This window comes from Toxotes jaculatrix, chromosome 13 (genome assembly GCF_017976425.1).
Source record: "Toxotes jaculatrix isolate fToxJac2 chromosome 13, fToxJac2.pri, whole genome shotgun sequence".
Lineage (NCBI taxonomy): Eukaryota > Metazoa > Chordata > Actinopteri > Toxotidae > Toxotes > Toxotes jaculatrix.
Window position 1 is genome coordinate 18,342,610 of NC_054406.1, and position 25,001 is coordinate 18,367,610.

A 25,001-nucleotide genomic window follows, 5' to 3' on the forward strand; every position below is an offset into this window, starting at 1 on the left:
AACTGTTTCTGGCACCGACCATACTGCTTGAAACCCTCGGCAGTCAGTCAGCCTGGTGCATAGAGTCTTTATGGGATGGGGAGACGACATTAAAAAAAAAAAATGGCCAAAGCAGCAAAGCAGCATAGTTTGTCTTCATTTATTGAGACTGGGAAATGGCCATGTTCTCAGTTTCATCATCATGTGAAAAGACAGCGTATTTATGGAGTATTTATGCGTAGATGAAGACTTGGTTGTTTTATGTCACAGTTCAAGGGTTTCAATCCTGCCTTTGTCATTTAGACATGAGTAAAAACATTATTAATGTCCCAGTATTTAGAAGACCACATTTTAAATTGGAACATAGGCACAGAATTTACTGCAGTGTCAAAATACAGGTTAATTGTTCTAATTTAGCGACAGTACAATCACTTCAGTAGAATCTGCAGGATGTCTGAGATGCATTTAAAACCCCACTGGTTTTAATTCTTTTTTTCATTTTTTTCCATGTAACTTTTAAAATAAGAAATAACTCATTCTTTCTCTTACACATTAAAAGTTTACTTTATAAGCAGTTGAATTCAGTCCTGCTTACAGTATTCTCAGAGGTATTGGGCTGCTACAGTCTCAGCTGTGACCAGTGGCTTATCGTGGCTAATGTTAGCCAGGACTAGCGAACTTTAGCTAGTCATTCTTTTGTAGTTTTGACTCTTATTTACCTTTTCTTTCTTACATTCTGTGTTTTAGCGTTCACCATTATACCGTCACTGCCTTATCACTGGCCCGAGTTCAGCCATGCATTGTTTTGCTTTAATATTTATGATTAAATTAGCAATAATTGTTTTTCCAACTGCCCCCAAACCACTTCAAACTAGACGGAAAAGACAGAAAGCAAACACAAACAGTCCTGTTGCAAATTTTGTGTTCATGTAAGATTCCATTGTTTATTGTAAGACGCTGATTGAAAAATAGGTTTTCAGGGCCTTTCATTGTGTACAAGAGGTTTTATTTTGCTTCCATCTTGAATTTTTTTTTTCAATTTTCTTCCTTTTCTAGGTGACCTCAGCGTTCTTTGATTGGGTTTATATAAGCATGTTCTCGTAGACCGAAACTGGAAAATGAGAATAATGATGTGACGTTCCTGTTTGAGCATTTTATTCATTTGACCCGTAATTGCAAAACAACAAAATAATGAGTCAGTCTCCTGCAAACATCATCATACAGCATCGCTTGCATAGAGGAAGTGGCGGAAAGCTGCCGATAAACTTCAATTGTGCTATTTAGACAAGCTACTGTATGTTTTTATTGCCTCAGACGCCTGCTGAAGCAGAAGAAAAACTCTGTCTGTCTTCCAATTTTCAGTTCAATTATTTACGCAAGGAAACACACTGAGAACTAAGCTCTTTCTGTGCAGGTGCATCCTGCCTGTGATGTGCTGAAATGAAGAGCAGTGCAAATAATAATAACCTTCATAAAATACAAATGAATACAGAAAAATTGTCAGTTTTGCCGGTATTTCATGATTAAGAATGTGAGCAGCATTGCCTAGAGATAACAAATGCAACTCAACACCTAGCATTTTACATCAAATACAATAAAAGATACCATATCATACTGTTTAATTGAAATGTCAAATGTGTCTCCGTCTTTAAGACCACAGCAGTGTTTATTAATAGTACATAGAGGCTAATGTAGCTGCTGACAGTCTGTCTTTATTGCACTGTAAGTTGCCTGGGGACAACATAGTTAGATAAATACCTTTAGGTTTAACTACTAACATAAAAAAATACTGTGGCAAGAAATACTTTATATGTGCATTTAAGTCTGAAGCACCAGTCAGTTCCACGAAATTGAACCCAGAAATGGGGTTATACGACTCTGTCCAGAGAAAGAACACACTGTTTGGCTTTTCCATTCATTTCCAGTACTACCTTAGACTCATCTACAGCTTTCGCTCACACCGTAAAAAGGTGACATAAATATAATTCAAAATCTGTGTTGAGTTAATTCAAAGTTGCAGACACAAAACCAGTGTCAGAATACCCCGGAACATCCAAAGCAACAGTGAGCTCTTGGATAATTAGTGTTTGAATCAGTGCATACACCAGGGAGAATGTAGCTCTCATTATATTTGTTAGCTGTGAACTTTTGCTTCACACATATTGTTTACCAAAGTGCCACCACTAAGGGCACCCAGACAGCCTTATTAGAGAACTGCTGACCCAATGCTATTTTTCACATTTAAATTAAAGCAACACTGGCTCTTACCACTTTGATATTATTGGTAATCAGTTACAAGGAATGAAACTAGGACAATTTGAAAAGTAAAGAGTAAACATTCCTTTATATTGCAGTGTAAAGCAATCATTCCTAGTGGAGTTGCCTGTTAATAGATTGGTGTTCGCTGCACTCTTCAACCCAGTACATTTTGGGTTTTACACCAGCATGCACTTAAATGACAGAACATGTGCATCCATTTTTCTGGATCTGGTTCACTGACATTAAAGGAGCAGTTCAACATTTTGGGATGTCTGCTTACTTGAGGGGAATAATAGTTTCAGGCTCATGTCTTTGCATTAACCACATAGCTAGGGGCTCAGATACTGTATTCATGGTGTCGCCCCTCAACATGAAATTGGTAGACTTAATGACCCAATGACCCTCCATCCCCAACTCGACTCTCAAGCATGCAGCTGAAGTCATGCATAATCCCAAAATCTACCCAGCTTATGTATTTTAAATGGGAAGGCCTAAATTACAGAGCTGCTTTTAAGGGAATGCATTTCTAATAGAAGAGCAGACAGCTGGGATGGTGTCCCTTTGTGGGGTGTCATCACCCAGGCGGATGCATTTTATAGACTGTAAATATATTTTTTATGCATGGAAAGGTTGTAAAGTTGAGATGTTGCATCTCAGACATGAAGAACATGAGATTCTTCATACTCTCTCCTTAAAGGAATAATAATAATTTTGGTTTATTACAACTCTGGTAGTAACTCTGGTATTGTTTTTGGAGTTTTATACTCAACAAGATAATTTCTAAATCTTCTAAAGCTATGTGAAGAATAAAGGCTCATCTTTCTAGATCAATATGTATCAGCTGCTCAGAGATTCAAATGGAAGGAGTAAATGAAATATTTAAATTTGAAGATTCTCTTTAGTTATTCTTCACTCGGTTTGACTCTGAGGTCTATGGGGCTCTGGAGGAGGCTCTTGGCCTAAACAGTATATTTTTGAATATGTATATCATGTTCCCCTGATGAGGGCCGACGTTGCTGGAACATGTTGTTTTTTGTTATTGCTGAGGAGCAGCTGAACTCTTTTTCTTCCCTCACTTTAATTTGAATAATGGATCTTAGAGGAGTTGCAAATGTGCAACTCATGTAATATAGTTTTTTATTTATCCTTTTGATATTTCAATGCTCCAATTCGTTTGACATGTCATCTGATCACAAGATGTTTGTTGTTGCGATGTCCCTATGTTCCCAAATGATGGTCAGAACTAAGAAAATAATCCCCAAGTTGTAATACCCCAGAGCTATCCTTGCATCTTAGTTATATTAAGCCCTTTTGAGGCCCCACAAATCAAAGGGATCAAAAAATATATAGGATTAAGTTGCAAGTTTGCTGTTCTTCCCATCCTCAAATAGAAAAATAAAATAGAAGCCAAGCAATGAAAAGAATGTAGCTGCTGCTCAGGAGTAAGAAAAAAAAACATATTTCAGCAGCTCCAGCCCTCATCAGGGGAACAGGAACGTACATTTCAACAATATATAGGTCAAGTAGCTCCTCCAGCCCCCACAGAGTCAAACACAACATATCTTAAGGAAATCTGCAAAATTCGATATTTCATTCACTCATTCCGCTTGGTTCTCTGAGCAGCTGAGACACCTTGGCTTTGAAAGCTTTATCAACCCACTGAATTCATTTCATTCCTCACATAACTTCACTAGTCAACATTGCTGCTGAATGGCAGACGCGTCTTCACATAAAGAACAGCAGCCACAACAATCGAGAAAGAGACTTCCAGTCTTAGTTTTTCAACGAGTTCCAGGACTCTAAGGTGCTGATTCGTTGTGTTGTGTGGCTCTCAAACGGCCAAACTAGAATATCACGCTTTTCACTAACCATTTGCAGCCAGAAGAGAGAGAGACTCATATAGAGCTGACAAGAAAAGAAAAAGAAAGAAAAGAAAACAGCAGGCACACTCAGCTTGTGTCAGTGATGCATGCTGAAATCTCTTTCTTTTGAAAACTTGGTAATGACTCGGAGGTGTAGGGTGGTTCTCAGTTCACATGGCCACATTTTCTCCCTCATAAACTGCGACACAAACAAGATCTTTGAAAAGAGCTGTGGTTAGTTAATTCGCACTGGCTGATTCTGTCTTCCCATGTTCGGAGAGAAAGAGCTGATTTGAAGCTGCACTTTGGCTCCTCATTACACCTGCTGATTGACTGCAGAGCCCTGTTGGGGTTTATTTGGTCTTGAGATGTAAAAAAAATAAAAAATTTTCTTTGTGGGCAAGTCGGGAAATTTGTGCTGCAAGCTTGAGGAAAAAAAAAAAAAAGACTGTTTGTAGTTGAAACAGAGTCTCAGTCACAATCTCCTAACACATCAGAGCCTGAATGTTTTGAGGACAACGCCTGGTGGAAGGAGGAAACCTCATCTTGGTATGTTGCTAGGCGATGCATTAATATTAATGTTGTCTTTTCTCAGAACGTGTGCACTCTCTGGCCCCCTTGGGATAAACTGAAGCTTAAAGATATCTCCATCTCACTGATACTTCTTTTATCCTCGTTAAAACTCATATCAAAGGTTTTAATTACATTCTGCAAATGTAATGCTGCAAAGCTTTGTTGAGAAATCACAATTGCCCCTGTAGTTTCTAGTTTGCAGTGCTGATATGCTTTGGCTCATTTCTGACCTAGTGTAATTGAAAAACGGGTATGTGGTATGTCTGGTGAGGCGGTGTTTGAACATGTGAACATGTTTATCATGCGTTCGATTGAAGCAGAGCTTATTTCGCCTGAATCTAATCGCCTTCGCATCGGATTCTGAGCCAGGCTTCAAACAGCTCTATCAGAACTTAAACTGAAAAGCTAAAGCATCATGATTGCCCCCCTTTTAATCGTATTTTATTTTTTGTTTTTTCTTTTAAAATAATTTTGCACATGAGAAATAAATCTATGGAGTTTGCGCTCTGCCTCACCTTTTCCTCTGCCACGTTTTTAGCCTGGAGTCTTTGTCTTAGCCTCCCCACACCTCTCAGCTGCCCTCTCTGCAAAGCCATTTTGCTGGCACTGAAACACAGATGTTATCCATCTGATTAAACGTTCAAGGTTACATCTCCAAATACATCAAAGTCTACCTCTTCCAAAAGAAGAAGCGTGACAGCCAGTATTTTTGGTAGCCTGGAGGTGCAAGCTCCAGTGTCCTCCCCATCATTTTTTTTTCTAAGCACATGAAAGGGACTTCCAGCACATGTCATGTCTGTACAAGTAAATTGGTATCCCTGTTCAAATTACAAATTATCATGATGGCTGAGCTTCAGCCAATAGGTGAGATGAATGACCCAACACTTTCTGTCAATAAAAGCACAATTCATAAGGTTTGTTTACGAGACTTAGAAGATGTTGAGTCCTACCCAGAAGTGGGGCTAAAATGATCAGCTGTGTTTGCAAGTTTGTAAATGTGACTGTATGTTAAAAGTCTCCAAGCCCAAACAGAGATTACCCCATGACATCAGCAAAGGTTATTTTGTCAGTCCTGACGTAACTCCTCCAGAGTCACAGAAGACAATTTACAACTGTTTCCATAGGCTGTGTAGTACTCATGACTAGGAACTTGACCTTCATGTGTAATACTGGTGGAGTTCCCCTGTAAGTCATTTAGCAAGAAAAAAAATGCCAAACCTTTGCTGTTTCCTTCTGATTAAACATATTTTTTTCTGCTTTCATCATCAACATCATCTATGAACACACATTGTCAAACAAGATTAAGGAAATAGTTCAATTTAATATTTAAATATATATATATATTTATTTTAATAATCAGTTAATCAGTTGATCATTTTCTTGATAAATCAGTCACTTGTTTGGTTCATAAAATGTCAGAAAATAGTAAAAAATAGTTTCAGCTTTATACTTATATCTGTAAACAGTAGTCCGTAGTAGGTTTGGTACCATTGTGGATGTCCAGAGCCAAAACCAAAACCAGTGCTCACTGACCTGGTAACCAGAACCATAGGAGGAGCTGCTTTACAGAGTGCTGGTGCTGGTGGACAGTAATTGCTGCATCACATAACTCTCCCTATATTTGAAGTGTATTTCCCTGAAATGACAAACTATTACAATAACTGTTAGTTGCACCAACACTACAGTCCTGTGACAGTCCTTCTTGTCATCCCTGACTCATTACTTTTCTTCTTCCCTTTTTGTAGAGATTGAAAAGATTCAGAAGGATGAGGGGAAGGAAGAGGAGAAGTTCATCGACGTCGTCATCAACAAGAACATGAAACTGGGCCAGAAAGTTTTAATACCAGTCAAGCAGTTTCCTAAAGTAAGTGCTATAGTCCCACCACCAGAAACTTCTCCAAGGATGTGATGTGTGCACAGATAGAGAATTTTAGATAGTGTTATTTATAGATAATGAAGCCAACTACAGTTGCTCTGGTTTTGATTTAAATTCCTTACAACAGCCACTTGACACTTTTTGTTGATGCTTTATGTTATTAGATGTAGCATATCTGGAAGACGGCATACAGGCGGAGTGTTGGCTGACAGAACTGGGGTAGAACTATATTAGGGATGTTACTTCCTGTCTGAAGAATTGTTTAAGCTTTTGAAATGTAACCACTGTAATTCTCACTCCTCCTCCCTCACACACACACCTCTCCATTACGCTGACCTTGGTCAATGACACTTTGATGTCTTGGTATATTAATTTGTCAATGAATATTTATAGATACGAGATTCAAAGGGATTTTTGTCACAGCGGGTTTCATTTTCTTGAGTGTGCACTGGATTTCTTATGATACCTGGTAGATGCATGTACTTGTAGGTGTTTTTCAAGTTCTAGGAGCCTTTTTCTCATAAAAATTAATAGCTTGTAAGGTGAGAGCGCGTTTGCAATGCGGCACATAAGTCACACGCATCGAGTCCTAGGCAGCCAGCTTCCCGATGACCTCCATGTGAAGCCGCTTTGAGCGATAATGCAGTTGCCACTTCGGAAAGCACTTCAGCCTCACCCGCGACAAGGATTCGCCGGCAGCAGCGCTTATTGGCGCCACAAACTCGGCACATGACAGGGATTACCCGCTGGGAGCGCGATGGGGAGGCTGATGTAAAAGTGAGAAGGCCGCTCTTACACGAGGACATCACTCAAGTTTTCACCTCAGCCCTCCAGGGGGAAGGACAGTGGTAACCTGCAGTATGTGGATGGAGAGGACAGCAGGGAGGAAACATGGCACAGGAGTCAAACATTGAACCTATAATAGTCCAGAGGTTTAATTTCACCATGTTTTTCTGATCAAAATCACTAGAATTTTAATGACATGCCCAGTAAAATCTGTGATTTTTACACCCAGGCAGTTGCACTCTTTAATTTAAAATAGGAAAACAATCAGAAACAAGCGGAAGGTAAACAATCACCAATATTATAAAAATATAAAAAAAACGTAACAATGATATTATAAAAAGATTTTTTGCAAATGCTAAACTATCATTTCTTTGGATAAATTTGATCAGTTTAATAAAAAGTCTCATCTATCAGTGCATATAAATTACATATTCATATTCATGTTCAGTTCCTGGTCACTAGCGGTCTTTGAATCTTGCTGGTTAAAGTTTTTTAGATGCTAGCTCACGTAGCCATTCTGTCAACTGGATTTCAGTGGCTATATTTCAATGTGCAGTTGTGTCCTGCTTCAGAACTGAAATATAGTCAGAGGAATGCTGTTGAAACAGCAGTTATATGAACCTCAGATGTTTTTTAAAAACCTTTACTTTTAACATAGACGTCTAAATGTCTTTGTACCTGCTAATCACCAAATCAGAGCTTACTTGGTGGTTTTGTGTGAATTGTGAGCAGAGTCATTAATCAGCTGGTAATCACATGCACTCGGCTGTAGAGCTGAAATCAGTTCTACAGAATAATCTTGCAGAGCACTGACTATGTGCTACGTGTGAATGTAGTGTCATCTGGAGGCTGATCTGAGTCTCCCAGGTTCAGAGCTAAACAGATTTGCTTTGACAGCTTTGATAAGTAGAGCCACTAATACGCTGTTTAGAGCTCCAACAAGCCACCGAAGGAAGACAAATTCAATTTGTTCTGTCTGACAGGTAGCAATGGCAAGAGTGATCGGTTTGACTTGAATGGGTTTTCTTCTGAGCTGCGAGCATCACCTTTTGGCTTCTGGCATTGAAGTGGCACAGCCATTTTCCAAATAGCCATTTAGGAGCACGTGCAGAGAGGTTAAATCCATCCTCTGCAAGCATAGCTTTTTATCAAAATGAAGCGGGTAAGGACGCCACGCAGCAAGTTCCACGCTGCTGATCCCCTGAGATAAAATAGAGCTGTTCCTCAGCACTGATTTTTAATACCCAGCGCTGATGAATTTCTAAGATTTTGGCAAGAGTGATGACATAGTGTAGCATGGTGTGGTTTTGTTGTGTAATGAACACAGAAAGCTTTCCTCCTTTTTATCATTTGTGTCTTATAAATACTCAGCCACCAGCTCTTTAAGAAAAGGAAAAGCTTTAATTGAAACCTTGTCTACAGAAACTGAGACAGTCTAAGATTTGAAATCATGATTTAACTGATATGACACATAATGTCACACCTACTCAGGAACTAAAAATATCCCGTCTTTTGAACAAGGATGCTCCATCAGTGCTCATCTGTACAATTGCCGGATCTGTGGGCCCTGTCTCAGAAAGCATCTTTTGGCAGAAGGCACTGCAGGCCATTAGCGAGGCGTAAGGAGTCCCACTGGTTTATTTCCAGTTCAGACTGTGGCTTTTCTCCGCACTGGGAGCGGTGATTTATCCTTCTGCTGTCGTTCCTGTCCTGCTGTCCTCAGCACAATCACTGCGCTGGCTCTGTGTGAGCACACCCATCGCCAGGCTCGCTGTAATACATTTAGCACATGATGAAAAGATCTCAGATGTGTAGCCTCCCACCACCACCACCCTTCTCCCTGCACCCCCTTCAAGTTAAGTGTGATTAATCCTAAATTCCTTCTCTACCTGTGTCCGCTGTCTTTCTAATCACCCACATGACATTTTTCTTTTGTTTGAACAGACAACCAGGATAAAGTGCAACAATTCAAATCCTGTTTGTCTGTCTAATTTCAGTCATTGCCTCTTTTTCCTATTTTATTTGTATCAATTTTTTGTGCACCTAACACCACAGCGGCGCAGCAGGCAACAGCCTGTGATTAAACACATCAGCTTTTATTCTGGTGATTACAGACAGCAGCAGCACAATCCTCTCACACAGTCTAATGACATGAACCAGTACAGGAGCCCAGGCAGGTTTTTGTAAGTCACATAATCCCTCATGATAACTAAAGCATTAGCAAAACCCCAAAGCATCAATCACAGTGGGAGTCGGGCGGATTTTGATATGTGATAAACAGCAGGGATTACAGTTACGTGTTCAGTAAGACTCGTATATTTGGATTGTCCATATGAGGAGGTGTGTGTGTTTGTGTGTGTTTGTGTGTGTGTGTGTGTGTGCGCGCGCTATGTATTGACTGGGCTCTGATGTGTTTAAATGTCCAGATTAAGACTTCTGTCTGACATTTACTGGCATTAGTCAAATAAATGTAAAGCAAATCCTCATGATCTCTTTTTAAATAGTCAAGAACTTAAAATAGTGTCAAACAAATACCACTATACCGAGACCAATATCACTATATAATGTATGACAGAGTCTGAAGTGATTCAGAGCAGTGTATGTCTAATATGAGAATAAGCTGAAGAAAGTTATACCCATAGAGCCTGGGAACTAACCCTCTGAGTTCAGTATGTTTAAGCTAAAACATTATGTTTATGTAACTTTCAACTATAAATTCATTTTCAGAGAAACACAATGCCACCTGAAAGATGTTTTAGTTTTTATTAACATTATGATGAACTATTTCTAATGAACATGTACGCAAAGTCTCAAAATGTTGATGATTTTTTGAACATCCGCTCATGCATTACGATATCTGCTTGTAGCAACTAAAGCACAATTAACATTTTGATGTTTACATTCAGGCACTCGCAGCACTTGGCTACAGTCAGAGAAACATGGTGGTCTCGCTTTATTACCAGAAAAGTCCACATGACTGCAATAGTTTTCTGTACAGAAGTTGTACTTTCTTGATTGGATAAAAATGTTGCCAGTGAATAAAATCCAGGAAACACATTACATTTTGCATTCAAACACAATTGGCAAAGCAAATTAGTAAAATATAATTGGATTTTTTAGGAGAGAGTGTTGCAGATCATACAATAGTACTAGATTAAGACCCTTATCATGTAAGCTGCTGTGCTTTAGCGGTGCCTTTAACCACACTCTCAGAATAATCTGTTGCTATTTTGCACTCATACCAACAGCATAAAAACAGAAAATAAACATAAAACAAATCTGAGATAAGTAAACTGGTTTATACAATAGATGTCCCTCCAAATTAACATTAAATAAGAACATGAATTAATAGGGAAAAATAGTCTGCTAATGAACACTGCATTTTTTTTTTTTTTTTTTTTTTGTGCCTTTAATTTATTTTTCTGACAGAATTATTAAATTAAAAACTTGCCCACAGGTCAGTAATTGAATTAACTCACACTGTTTACAAAATCTGACTAATTAAATTCTAAAATTAATAAAGTAATCTTTAATTAAAAGTCTGTTTTCAGTGGCTTAGTTTCTCCAGGTGCCCTGGTAAGATCAGTTCGTTAGCACAGAGTAATGATGATACGCGGGGGACTGGTTTTCAAATTCAGACCAAGAGCGCTGTCACCCTTTTCTCATCTGATTCTGTTTTTATGCTGTGAACTGTCCACCACAGATGAAATAAAAAGGGCATTAGTTCTGTCCTCAGTTCACCAACAAGCCAGACTCTAATTGTGTCCCTAATTTCCCTGAACCTCAGCCTGCAAACATAGTAAATATATGTCTGAGTTAAGTTCAGCTTCATAGTTGGTCTGAGTTTTCTGTTGCTGTGTATTTGCTTCTTTATGTTCACAGCCTGATGCCTGTGCATGCACAGTTGATATGGCTCCTGCTCTGTAATATTGAAAGCAACACAGTGGCACTTTGTTCTTGATCAGAAAAACAAGCTTTTCTCCTTGTTCATGCATTTTTATCCATCGGCGCTGGGAAGACTGAGATATCCACACAAACATCCCAGACACCGTGTCCGATACTCAACCTGTCAGGAGGAATGGCTGCACAAAAGCTGTAGTAACACGGAGAGATGTCGGCCGTGTGATCTGGCTCCGCAAATCATTGTTGAAGAGACGACACAGCTCAGTGATCAAGGCTCTATCCAGGTGGAAATGATGGATGCGCAGGACACCGGTTAAACTCAGCACATTTAAAACGTTTCCAGACACCCTCTGCTCGCCCTGGCCATTCTGTCTCCTTTGATGACCCTGTTGTGAATTTGACGACATTAGAGGCAGGACACATTTTGTTTGCTCATATAACTTTAAATTGAATTTTCCTGAAAGAAATTTCAGCAAAAGCATTGCAGTGTTACATGTGATGTAAGAAGTTTATGAAGGGAGGTAGGCTAGCATAAAAGTCTGCACTCTCCAATGTGAAGTTGGACTTGTCTTACATATTCATCAGTCCAAGGTCAGAACTTCGCAGGTGGCCACTTATTCCCATTTTCGAGTGCCGGGTTGGTATTAGCACAGTGGGGCATGGTATTTACTTTGAGACTGGGACTGAATAGGGCGCTGTATGATCACATCCAGTCACTGGACATTGTGTAATTATAAAAGCTGAAGGAACATACAGTAGCCCAGACCTGCTGGAGTTCAGCCTGGCCAGGATTAAAAAAAAAAAACAACAGTCAGTTACTGCATTAGAGCCAATCACTAAAGCTCACCGCTCAAATCCCTCACCCAGGAATTGGCAGGAGCTTCCTAATAAGCACTCGCCTTCGCAGCAAAAGGCGGGTGAGATATAGGTGAGGTGTAGAACAAAACTAGCTGGTTTTTTTTCCTGCTGTTAGCTAATTGATGACCTAGATAGTTGAGGGAGACAGCTGTATAACTCACTGTTAAAGGAAAACATGGAGACCGGGAGAACAGCATCACTCTCCTTTTGTCTCTCAGACCATCTCCAGCTGCAGGTGGAATTGTGTTTAGCCTGTGTTAAGGTTGTGTGGCTTTGATGGGTGTCTGCACACAACATACCTCGACACAGTAATGCATAACATTTGGGTTTTTATGGCTAAAAAGTGGCGACCTTGTGAAGCAATCTAAGCAAGGGAGCCTCCGGTGGACGGGAAAGCGGCAGCTGTGGTCGAGTTCAGTGTTAGCTCCATTACACGTTGTGATAACGCTGGAAATTCATGTTCAAAGATTGTAAAAGATTTGTGAACTGTTTCTCAAAAGGATGCAGCCATCAACGAAGGACAATCATGGTATGGTATATAAATCATTTTAGATTTTTGTGTAGATTAATTACAGTCTGAACAGGTCAACCAGTTTGAAGCTGCTCTGGATTACTTGGTTGGTTAAACCTCTGGTTAGATGTCAGTGGGTTGTTGTTGTTGTTGTTGTTGTTATACTCAGTGTAAAGGTGCACTAGTCTAGTCACAGGAAGTACCACTCAGCCTGGGAAAGCAGTTGTCTTCCGCTGTCTCCTGTGGCTTTGAAGGAGATTTGTCAAGTCTCAGATAACTGCTAAAGGGACTTAAGTAGCTGTTGCATTGTGGGAAGTGTAGGAGCTGAACCCACGGACTGAAGGTCAGGATATCTCTGCCTCTGTAGCACAGATTTTGACAGTTCTCTGTGTGTTAATAACATGGGTTTTCCTGAAAGTTGATTTTTATTTAACTTGTGCACAGAAGATTTCTGATATAGGTAATTATAGACTTATTAGCGATACCCTAGTGTGTAGGGCGTAATTACAACTGGTGATAGAAAGGATGTGTCTCTTACCCAACCAGTTCTTCGCTTTGTTTCTCCATTAACAGTGTCTTCTTACTTTACAGTCTCCAAAATCCAGATGAACCTCAAAACTTCTGAGTTGATCAAAATTTTGATATTGTTTATTCATCTGAGTCACATTGTTTTTGTTTTTGTGTGCTGTCAGCAATTAAGATTTAGGAAAAGCAAAACAGGGCTTTACAGACAGTTTGCCCCAGTTTGCATCTCTCAGGCAACATCCGGGCTTCCATATCTTATCTTTTTTAATGGTCACATAACAATCAAATCACAAACACAAATTTCATCAAAATATATTTGTAAGACAAATATAAATTGTTTGAATGCAGGAAACAGAGTTGATGTTTTTTCTTCTTCTTTGGTTAAAAAACCTCTTGTATCCTCTACAATTCTGAAGCCTACCACCTTGCTACTGTAAATACATGTGAATTTAGTGCTAAGATTTTTGGACAGAGTGTCAGTGATGCAGAATATAACTGTAACCCATGAAAAGGTGACACCGTGAACCTGGGATAAGACATTGCAGAAATGTTTCCACGCTGATTCTATCTGGACATGGACACGAAAAACTGCTGATAAGTTTCCATTAGCTTCAGTCACTGGTTGAGTCGTGTGATTGACATAAGAAATGTCTTTGCTCGTTATCTCAAACACACAGATCCTGATTGATCTGCTCTCTCGCTCTGTGTTGCAGTTTAACTTTGTCGGCAAACTCCTCGGGCCACGCGGGAACTCGTTAAAGAGACTACAGGAGGACACTCTCACAAAGATGTCAATTCTCGGAAAAGGATCCATGAGAGACAAAGAAAAGGTAACGCTCCAGTCTGTTATTTCATTTTTTTATTCCTGCTCTCCTGGCGCCTTTCACTCTTTTACCTCCACATCATTTTTATCTTGGCCTGCTGCAGTAAGTCTGTCACATGGTTTGAAGTCAAGGTGGGCTGGACCTAACTTTAAAGTTAACAAAGAGAAATTTTAATGTAGGAGGTCCAATGAAAAATCCAACTTAAACCAGAATTTTCTGAGGAACTAATGCATTGACACGAGGTGACTTTGTCCTCTTGTTCCAGTTTTTCTCTGTGTTCTAAATTAGGTGGATTTTTGCGAGACAACATAGGCTCATCAAATATGAGCCTCACTATTCATGAGGTTCAGTTATGGAAAAGATTAAAAGTAGGGTTGCATCTAATTATTATGTGCATTATCAATTCATCTGCAGAAATATTTTCCTATATAACAAATCAACTGTTCGGGGTATGAAATACAGTAAAAAAAAATGGTGGAAAAGAGAGAGCCCAATGTGATGTCTATAAATATCATGTTTTGTCTGACTGACAATCAAAAATGCAAAAATATTCAGTTTACTATCAATAAAACCAAGAAAACAAGAAAATATTCACACTTTAAAGTAGGACACAGTTTTGCTATTTTTGTTTAAAATTATATTAATTGATTATCAGTATTGTTTTTGTTAATTTTCTGTCAGATTTTTCAGTGTTTTCAAAATTGTGGAGATACACTTCCCATCTAATGATTGTTAAATAAAATTTTCTTTAACTGTCTTGTTGAAATTTGTGCTCAACTTCAGCTAGATTGAAATGTATTTGATGTTTTAGATAATTAGACAAAAAACCTTTTGTTAATTGAGTGTTAAATCACTTGCTCATTTCCAAGCTTTCATTTTTATTTCTTCATATCATAACTTGGAAGAAGACGATCTAAAACGCTTGATATGTTTGTCTCATATTGAATCAGAGCCGATCGCCCTCAGTAGCTCAGACCGACCATATTTGACTGACAGCTCACGGGTCACGTGGGCTGAGCACAGTTTTGAAAAACAGCTTCATCTTGAAAACAAATTGAAAAAGTTTCTGGAAATGTGAATGATGCTGAGGACTGCCAAACACGTCTGACACCTTTCAAAGCCTGCTCTCTCATAGCAAACAAAACACACACACACACACACACACATAATCAAATCAAGTGCAGACTTTGCACAAGACAACTCTCGATCTAGATTTATGGTTGTGTTTTCATATGAACTCAGGTGAAGAAAAATGCACTTGATAGTAATTTGTATGTAAATGGAGCTTTATGGTGAGAAAGACAGGATTTTCTTCAAAGGCTATAACTGGAAATTTCAAACACATTCCAGTTTAACGACTTCTACCGTCCATAGTCATGTTGGTACATAAAGAGAGGATAGAAAAGGCTCTAACAGCGGCTCTTAAGCAGCTGAATTGATTGCAGACTGGACTGGTTAACTGGGAATAAATCGACTTCACTTAGCTCGTCTGTGTGTCTCCTCTCTCTCTGTTTGTCAGAGGTGATTTGTTGGCGGCGATGATTTTCGCTATCGTGCGGCACATTCTTTTTGATTACTGTGATCAATAGTCTTTGATGGCCGACTCCTCTTGAGCACTGGGATAAAAGATCTGTCATGGAGATGTGCTGACCTCGGCAGCCCTCACCTGTCTGCACAAACCCACTGCGGGATTTATGACTGACAGCTTTCTCCACGCAGCGCTGCTTCCTCTTTTTAAGGAGGGAAGAGGGATACACCCTCACAACAAAACTACTATTTTATCTTCAGCTGGCTGCTGACTTTCTGTTTGCAGCCGCACAGCATGTGTCGTTGTAGTTCTCAGCACTTAAAATTCCTCATGTAGGTCAGGCAGCCGGGCCACTGCAGAGCAAAAAGACAGGTCTACTTTTACCCAAAGGCTTTTTCAAGACAAGTATAAACAAAGCTGTCTTATTTTTCAGCAGTACCGTGCAAGGCTCCATCGCCTTAAACAACATATTTGATAAAATACTGCATGTACTGTACTTCTGGGCTTCACCTGACCGACAGCACAGGAGATACAGTGGAGTACAGGTTTCATCCTACAGAAGACATTAGATGGGAATGTAACTGTAGTATAGTTGTAGTTCAGAAATCACAGTATAATAGACGTGTTGGAGGATGAAACTGTACTGTGTTCAGGATATTCCCTTTAAAGCTCTTACATATGGCGGAGAAAAAGAGCTCAGCAAAGAGCTGAGATAATTGCTCAAATATTTGCTGCTGCGGGACCTTGATCTTGTGTTGACAAGAACGTGAGTGCAGAGAGGTTGAAAGGCACCGAGCTGTCGGAGTCAGAGTCTCCCTGCCTGGTTATGGCACCTCGGTTGTCCTGCCGCTGTCAGAGCAGGATGATGTAAAGGCATCCGTGTTCCACGCCCCCTCCTCGTTAGCGCCGTGATTAACTCATCCATTTTGCTCCACAGGACTTGTACTCCCTCTTTAATTTTCCTGATAGACAAAACACATTTCAAATCACATTGTCTCTCTTTAACTTTTAGCGAGCTGCTGCAGAGAAATATCTTCGTTTTCTGAGAGGACCAGTCTGTATGTGTAAGAACTGTCCTCTAACCAACACACTAACCCAGCTGTGTGTTGCCCTTCCTAATAAATAGTAAGGGGGGATGGTATAACTGAAATCCGATTAACAAGAATATGAATTATGGGTGATAAAGGTCAGGGTAACACAGCGTTTTTGCACCAAATTATAAACTTTATTGTACTTAGCTCACAGCCTCAGTAAATAATGATCTGTTGACATTGTCATATTAATGTACTGTTTTGCGGCTTCAACTGATTGTACAGTAGCTGTTCAAACAGAAAACAGATGCTGTTTTCTGCGTTATTGTTTTATCATAGTGTCACTGTCTGCGTGTTCATCCTTTTTATTGCTCTGTCTCTTCACCTTTTGCAGACTCAGCCTTTATGAAGGGGGATCTTCTGTTTGTTTTTTTCAGGGAATTTGTTCCTGTCTTCCTCATGTGAACATCATGTGATGCACAGGCAGTGGTGCGTCTTACATTTTCGATTTATAAGCGCTGTAAACAGCAATAGCAGAGGTAGCTCAACGGTGAATAAAAAAGAATGCCACCCTCTCTCTCACAGAAAAGAGAGAGAGGTATAAAAGGTGGAGATATAAGCTGGTTCCAGTCAGCGTAGAGCTTTAAAAATAGTATATGTTTTTCTTTTATTACCATGTTAAAAAAAAAAGAAATCTGGCCTTTGTGTTTATAAACCACTTTGAATGTCAGAAATATAGATGAATAAGCCTGATAGAGCTGAGCAGTTCATCCCCACGGTAGACGGCTATATTGCACACAGTACAGTTATAATGCTTCACCTGTCATTCAGACAGAGTTTGCCCCCATTTTCCAATGTTTGTCCTTAAATATTTCATTTGAATGTGAATGCTTTACCTCTAAGCTCCATCTGCAGGAGCTCCTGCGTCCAGAGCGTTGTGGCCTTCCGTTTCCAGAGTGAAGGGCTTTTCATAAGCAGATTTACTGAGAAAAAAAAAAATAAAAATTGTAAACAGGAAGAAGATGCTGCCAATAGATATGAGAAACAGACAGCTGTAATCTCCTGCCGTGGGCTGCTTAGCTGCTGTAGTGCTGAGCTGGATCTCGGATGCTTCTTATCAGCGTTGGGAGATGAGCCCCCATGTATGAAAACGGCTACAGTATCCACTGTATCATATGCAAATGATGTGGACATATGTAGAGATTGGTTTCAGACCAAATGAGATATTCACCAGTTATAACACTGACACTTGAACATGGATGGTATAAATGGATGGAATAAATGAAGTAAAATGACAGATTCTTTTTTTAAAATAGAAAGTCTTTAGATGATATACTCTAACATTAGACTTGATGTTTTTTGGGCTGATGATAGTTAAAGCACAAGATAATGATTGTTTTTTTGTTTTTTTTTCTGTGTCTGCCTTTCATGAAAATATACCAAAGAGCACATGAAAGGAAAGAGGAAAGACAGATCTGCAAGCAGCCGTCTCTGCTCAGCACCGTCAGTGCTGGTTACTATGTGCAGAGGAGCCCTGTGCTCGTAAAGCACAGATTTATGGGTGAAATTAACATATCATTAACATACCACAGGCACTCTTAAAAGAAGGTTATTTATAATTAGGTGACATCAGAGACACTGGCTTGCATGGTGCTGGAGAGGGAGAAGGGGAAGAGGAAGTTGCTGCCATTGGAAAGGCCCCGGAGAAGACTTTTTTTGTGTATGTGTGTGTGTGTGTGTGTGTGTTGAAAAGGAGAAACTGGGACGCCAAACCTGTTGTTTCCTTTGTGTAATGTGGTGAGAGACATTTGGGTTTTTGCTGTCCTATTTCTTGCCATCAATAACATTATACTGGCCTGCTTCTGTCTGGCCTGAATGGCCTGTGCAGCCCGTCACTGTTTACATGGTATACTTTTCTGTTGCAATTGAAATGAAATGTGTTTCTGTAGGCAGAGGTGGAGGCGAGTGAGTTACATCTGCTCCACTTTCTGCAGTTCGAGTGGTGCTTAACAATAAATCCCTGCTCTCTTAGGCTTAAAGGTAAAATCTGTAACTTTCCACTCGCTAATGCTCTCTGTGGGGAGCAACAGGTGGTTGAACTGGTGTTGGAACTTTGGTATATGGTCCATTCAGTCAAGAGAGTTACCACTGAGTTTACATTTTTGGGTTAGATGCATGAAAATAAGAGCTTTGTGAAATGTGGGTCTATTGCAGCAGTTGATTTTTGGGGCAGTGGCAGTGCCACAACAACAGTATCTGAAAGCACGTACACCATGAAGGATCTCTGTTTCAGCCAGAGTCCACCACTTTCATAAATTTCTCACCAACCGTTGGATTGCTTGCCATAACATTTTTTTGACCCTCAAAGGATGAATCCTAATAATATTGATGAACTCCTGACTTTTCATCGGGCATCGCCCTGAGCTTGACATTTGTGGTACTGAAACATATTAAACTATTTAATGGATTGCCATGAAATCTGGTACAGACATTCTTGTTCCCCTCAGAATGAATCGCTATTACTTTGGTATTGAACAAAGTCAAAATTTCAGTGTGTTCAATACTTTGTTGTATGACCAAATACCCGAACAACCAATCGGGTTCCCATCAGCCTCAGCTGTACTTTGTATGTGCACTAACACACACAGTGTTAATACATGGCAACACACTAACACACACAACACAGTAAACCAAAACTTTGATTTGCCAACATTTCTGGTGTTTCAGCAGAGATCACCTTTTTGCTGAACAGTGTGTCCACTATTTGATCTATTTTTCATCAATCTGTTGATGAAAATGATGATGAAAGACTGTGCAAGTTATTTACTTAATAATCTTTTACTGTTGTAGCCTTTTTTTAATTCGATTTGTCATTTGTTATAAAAATAGTTAGTGAGCTTATTAAAGAATAACAGCTGCTCTGATTTTGCACCTGAACTCAGCAACAGATAATGAACCACCGAGTGTTTATGTTTAGGACAAATTTTCAACCAAATTCTTCACTATTTTTTTATTGAACTTCTCTTTACACTCTCTTGACAGCACTCTTTGTCCAAACTGAGTGAAATATAAATATAAAACTGCTCTCTTGAGTGATTGCTCATTTTCTTTACATTAGGCACTCTGTTGTTTTAAAATGTCAATATTGCTCCCTGTCATATGTATATTCTTTCCTCCCAGGGTTGCGGAATTTGTTTTGATGAAGCTACAGTCATCACTTATGAGAAAATACGCAGCAAGGAGAGCAGATATTATGATGAAGTGCACGAGAGAACGTACTTCATGTGTACATTTGTTATGAGGACAGGCAGCTGTGTGAAGACAAAAGCAATCGGTTAAATGTGACAGCTGCAGTTGAAGGGATTGTAAGGATTGCCTGTGTGCAGAAATATAAGTTTACAACAACCCACATAAATTTTTTCTGTTTGTCTTTTTGTTACTCTGCAGCACCGAAGCATCAAACCTCATTATGTAACTGTTACGGAAAAACTCCCTGCAGTAAATCCTTGCGAAAAAAAAAAATAAGATAAATGTTCTTGGCTGTGACAGCTAACATAGTCATTCCCTAGACAGAGGATATATGATACCAAACTTTTTTTCTTTTTTTTTTTTGGTTTGTTCCATCAGGAAGAAGAGCTACGGCAGAGCGGCGAGGCCAAATATCACCACCTGAACGAAGACCTGCACGTCCTCATCGAGGTGTTTGCTCCGCCAGCTGAGGCCTACGCGAGGATGGGTCACGCTCTGGAAGAGATCAAGAAGTTCCTCATACCAGTATGTTCCCTTCTCTCTCCACACACACATACACACACACTTCCTCTGGCGTTTCCTTTTTTCCTCCTCCTGAATCTCTTTGCAGCTGCTCTTTGGCCCCAGCCAACTCATTCTCAGCCTGTCCACAGTGAAGCTAGTGAGTAACAGCGGAGACAACCGGCTCTTTCACTCACACTCTCTGTCTGTAACTTGCACTGTAATTCTGTCAGGGCCGTCGGAGTGTGTGTGTGTGTGTGTGTGTGTGGAAAGCATCTGATTGAGTGTCTGTGATTCTGGGTGGGAAGTCGTGGGTATAACAGGAATAAAAGAGTGCAGGAGGGAATCTCTCTCCATCGGCCAAACCCTCCTTGGCAGCAGCAAGCAGCATGGAGCTTATTTACTCTTCCTCCATTCATTATGGATGATCTCTCCAGTGCTCTGAGCTATGATAATCTGCATCTCATCCTTAATTATCCCCCACTCCCCTCCACGTTACCTCTTCTCACTGTCGCCGTAAAACATATTTATTGATAGAGCAGACACATGACAATCATATCAATCGTTTTATGATTAAAGACCCATTTCCATGTTAATGATGTGTTTTAATTTAGCGGCAAAAAACAACTGTGTGAGAAGATAAAGGCAAATGGGGTCCCGAGGATTTATCAGCGGGAGATCTGAAATGTTTAGCTGCCTCAGGAACAGCGGTCACGGCAGTACTGTAAAGTACATTAATTAGATATTCCCGGGGCTGTAGCCCTGGAGATAAAGGACGTAATTTAATACAGAGTAACTGAAAGCGAGTCTATTGCTGTCTGCGTGTGTGTGTGTGAACATGCTGCCTCTCTGTGTGCAGGATTACAATGATGAGATCAGACAGGCCCAGCTGCAGGAGCTCACATACCTGAACGGCGGCTCGGAGGATGCCAAGGTGCCATCGGTGCGGGGCAAGTCAGCCGCCCGTGGAAGAGGGACACCTGTTCCAGGGCCTCCCAGGTAATCTGCGTCCAAGTGTGTGTGTGTGTGTATGCGTGTGTGTATGCAAGTTGTTGTGTGTACGTACACTTTGGTTCAGCTGGGGACTGGGTATTATTTACAGTTAAGGAGCTACTGGGAAGGCAGTGTTTTTTCTGTAAATGGATGTGCACGGTGTCTTATTGCATTTTCAGAGTTAATGGTGTCATTTAGAGTTAGAGCACATTTGCAACTGTCTGTGTCTGATACAGTAATACAAGCAATATATTGTCTCTTGTGTTGTTTTTATAATACAAGACATGCATGTCACATTAAAGTTTACTATGTTTTTTAGGCCTTATTTGTTGACAGAGACTTCCATTTTTTTTCTGTGTATGTGCCAGTGAGACTGGTTGTTTGTTCAAATGCCTAAACAATTTGGGCCAGATTTACTTTGTGTCAGCTCAAATTTTGGCAGTGGTTGCAACGTGTGTGTGTATTAGCTCTTGATTTTCTAAGGCTACGGCTCGTTACGTTGTCAGCTCCCGGACTTATCCTGGGACTGCCCTGCAGGAGCGTGCTGCGAGTGAATGAGGGCTCATAGCCACAGGTCAGCCTATGGAATGGGATGTCTATGGGTCGGCCAAGTTAAGATAAAACACATGATAACATTGTGATCTCAACTCTTCAATATTTCCTTGGACTGTGTTTATTTTCCATATGAGGAACAAAAATGGATTTCTCACAAAATTATAAAATGACAGTCTTTATGACCAGTTCATCTGCCAAATAATGAAAAAGGATCGAAATATTATCTCTTGAGGAACTGATGAAAATCTCGCAATGCTAAGGAAAGTGTTAAAAATTCCTGGATCTGCACCTTTTAACCAGATCCGCACCAAACTTGAATGGGTTCCTCTCTGGCCCACGCGCCATCCCTCCTTCAAGTTTGGTGCAAATCGGTTCAGTACTCCGATTACTTACGTAATCCTTCTGCCAAATAAACAAACAAACCAACAAACAGGCAGAGGTGAAAACATAACCTGCTTGGCAGAGGTAATGTCTTATTAAAAGACAGAACAGTGCTGTTTTATCTTGTAGCATTTTAAAACACAGTCATTGTCAAGTTAACATTTATGATTAATGAATGCGAGTCTCAGCTCTCTGTTTGACACAAATGAATCACGTACGGTCATTAATAATTATTGCTCTTTTCTTTCTTTCTAAGAATCAGATTAAGCTATAGGTATATTTTATAAGTTTAGTGATACAGAGCAGCTCTCTGGAAATTTTTGTGGTGCGACTACTTCAGATCCTTAAAATTAGAATAAGGGCTCGCTCTGAATCCTGTCTATGCTATGTTTAAAGTTGTTTAGAGATCCTATGAATCGCTTTCATAACAGTCAAATGGACCATTTTGGAAAGCACAGACGAACAGCCTCTGTTATTTAAGACTTGTTGGTGTTAGCTGAGTGACAGCAAGCACAGTGTATCATAATGTACCAGTATAAACTGATAGAGGACACAGCATTGAAATAAAACTTAAAACAAACCAAAGACTTCCTGTTTAATGTGATGACTTATCTCTCTCTCTCTCTCTGTAGAAGTTGTGTCTCATATTCTACAAGAATGAATGGCAGCAAAACAGCTCCTTCTGAAGGCAGAAAAATGAGCCCTGATATTTCTAACTGTGCTGACTATGTGCAGACTTCAGCAGGAATTACAAAGAGGAGAAACCGTAGATGATTGGCATAAAACTCCAAACCAAAGCACTGCTGTTATCTTTTTTAAAAAGTTGCACTGTGCAGCTTTGCAAATAGCTGGTTATTTAATGAACTTACTCCAAAGGAAACCGACTGGACAAGAGAGGTGAAACATCTAATGCTGGTGAGTTCAGTTTTCCCTGGACTGACCTGTCAAAAGGCTCAGTGAAAGCTCAATTAAGGAGACTATTTCACTCCGTCTCCTCTTTTCTTTCATTCATTGCTCCTTCCCAGCCACTCCTCTTGGCTTCTCTCCATTCATTTATTTCACTCCTTCCTTATTATCCTCTGCTGCTCTATCTAAAAATTTTAATCTTTCCTGTTCACCTCAGCGACTCATTATCTTTAATCTAGTTTGATGTTATGTCTTTGTAGCAGTTTGTTAACAGGTTAACTTACATTTAAACAAATGTAATGTAACAAGAACCATAAACAATCTGAAGCTGAGCATCTTGTGGCATTAACTTAAACTCTATAAAGTAATCAATTTTCCTCCTTTCTTCAAACTGTCTGTCCCATTGGCCAACCTGTGTTTTGATACAGAAGCAGTCGATCTGGTGTCAGGCGTTTCACAGTAAATGTGCTGTTGGTCATTTCTGAAGTGTTGGTCATTGCACAAGTTAGAAATGTGAAATAACAAGGCAATTTTACTCTCCAATTTTTCAACCTTGCTTGAAAATTAAATCCTTACTATAAGATAAAACAGTGAGGAAAAATCAAAATGGGAAAATTGAGAATTTGCTGGACGGATTCAACAGTAAATTCCAAACATTATGAACTTGCCTTCCAGGCTACAGCGGGCCAGTGATTTGAGGCTGCTGATGCAGATGTCATGACTAGCCCCTAAGGGGGTTGTTCTCTGAACTCTTTTGGACTTCTGAACTCTTGTTTAGTTTAAGTTTTGTTTATAGTTCCTGTTTTATTTTGAAATCACTGCCCTTGTGTATCTTGTCTTGTTCTACTTCCTGTCTTTGTCTTGTTTCCCTCCTTTTGTGATTGTCTGCCCCGCCCTAATTGGTTTCACCTGTTGCCCATTGCCTTGTGTATTTAAGTCTCGTCTTTTCCCTGTGTTCTTGTCGGTTCGTTTGTGTTCCATGCCCAAGTCTGTGTTCCATGCCCATGTCCGTCTCCATGCCTGAGTCTGCGCCATGCCCCTGTGTTTGTTCATGTTCCTGTGTCTTGCGTTTTCCCCCTCATGGACTTACCTCGGTTTCTTTTGTTTCAAGTAAGGACTTTTGTATTTTTGTTTAGTTTTGTTCCTTGGTGTTTTTTCTCCCAAGTGGATGAGTTTTGGTTGTCTGAGTTTTGTTCCCTTGCCCTGGACTCTTCCAGTGAATTTTGGTTTATTAAAAGACTTTTAGTTCCACCTTTCTGCCTGTCTTGAGGGTTCTTGCGTTTGGGTCCTAGTCCTTGTTCTCCATAGTCGTGACAGCAGATGCTTTATCTCTTCTTTATAGTTTTAATCCTTGCCATCTCAGTCCTGGTTGATTTGGAACAGCAGGTGAAACTGAACAGACTCGTGCTCATGTTTTAATAAATATGCCTCTCAGTAATTGGTCTTTTCCATCACAAGCATCTGCAGTAAAGAAGCTGGTTGTGTATCTGAGGAGTTGGAGGTGTGCAGCTTGTTGCCTGCACCTCCTCAGCTAACAGCTCACCGTGGCTGCTCCTTCTTGTTCCATCACTGGGAATATTTAAAACATATCCACTGTCACCAAAATCACTGTGTTATGTTTTCACTCTCAGTGCTGACCTCCCTGTGTTTTACTGCTTGAATGCTTTTAACGTGAAGCCGCAGCAGCAGCAGTAGGAAATTCTGGGCTTGCATTAGCAGTAGCTTTGAGAGCTAGCATCAGTTAGAATCACTGTTGGATTTTATGTACATTTAACTCTAAACTGGTTGTTTGCAGCCTATTTGGCATCAGTTTGCCGATGCCTCTGCATTTCTTTTCTCCAAACAGGAGACACTGCACCTGAAATGTCCCCATACTTTCTGTTAGTAATTACTACAAGCAT

General features: G+C 40.0%; 1 protein-coding gene across 1 annotated transcript in view; it reads left to right on the forward strand.

Moving 5' to 3' along the window:
- khdrbs3 (KH domain containing, RNA binding, signal transduction associated 3) overlaps positions 1-25,001 on the forward strand; it is an 87,932-nt gene that overhangs the window by 35,521 nt on the left and 27,410 nt on the right. The window contains exons 2-5 of the mRNA XM_041053761.1: positions 6,419-6,537; positions 13,846-13,962; positions 20,143-20,289; positions 21,125-21,264. Coding sequence (XP_040909695.1) covers positions 6,419-6,537; positions 13,846-13,962; positions 20,143-20,289; positions 21,125-21,264 — 523 coding nt within the window. The remainder of the gene's footprint in view (positions 1-6,418; positions 6,538-13,845; positions 13,963-20,142; positions 20,290-21,124; positions 21,265-25,001) is intronic.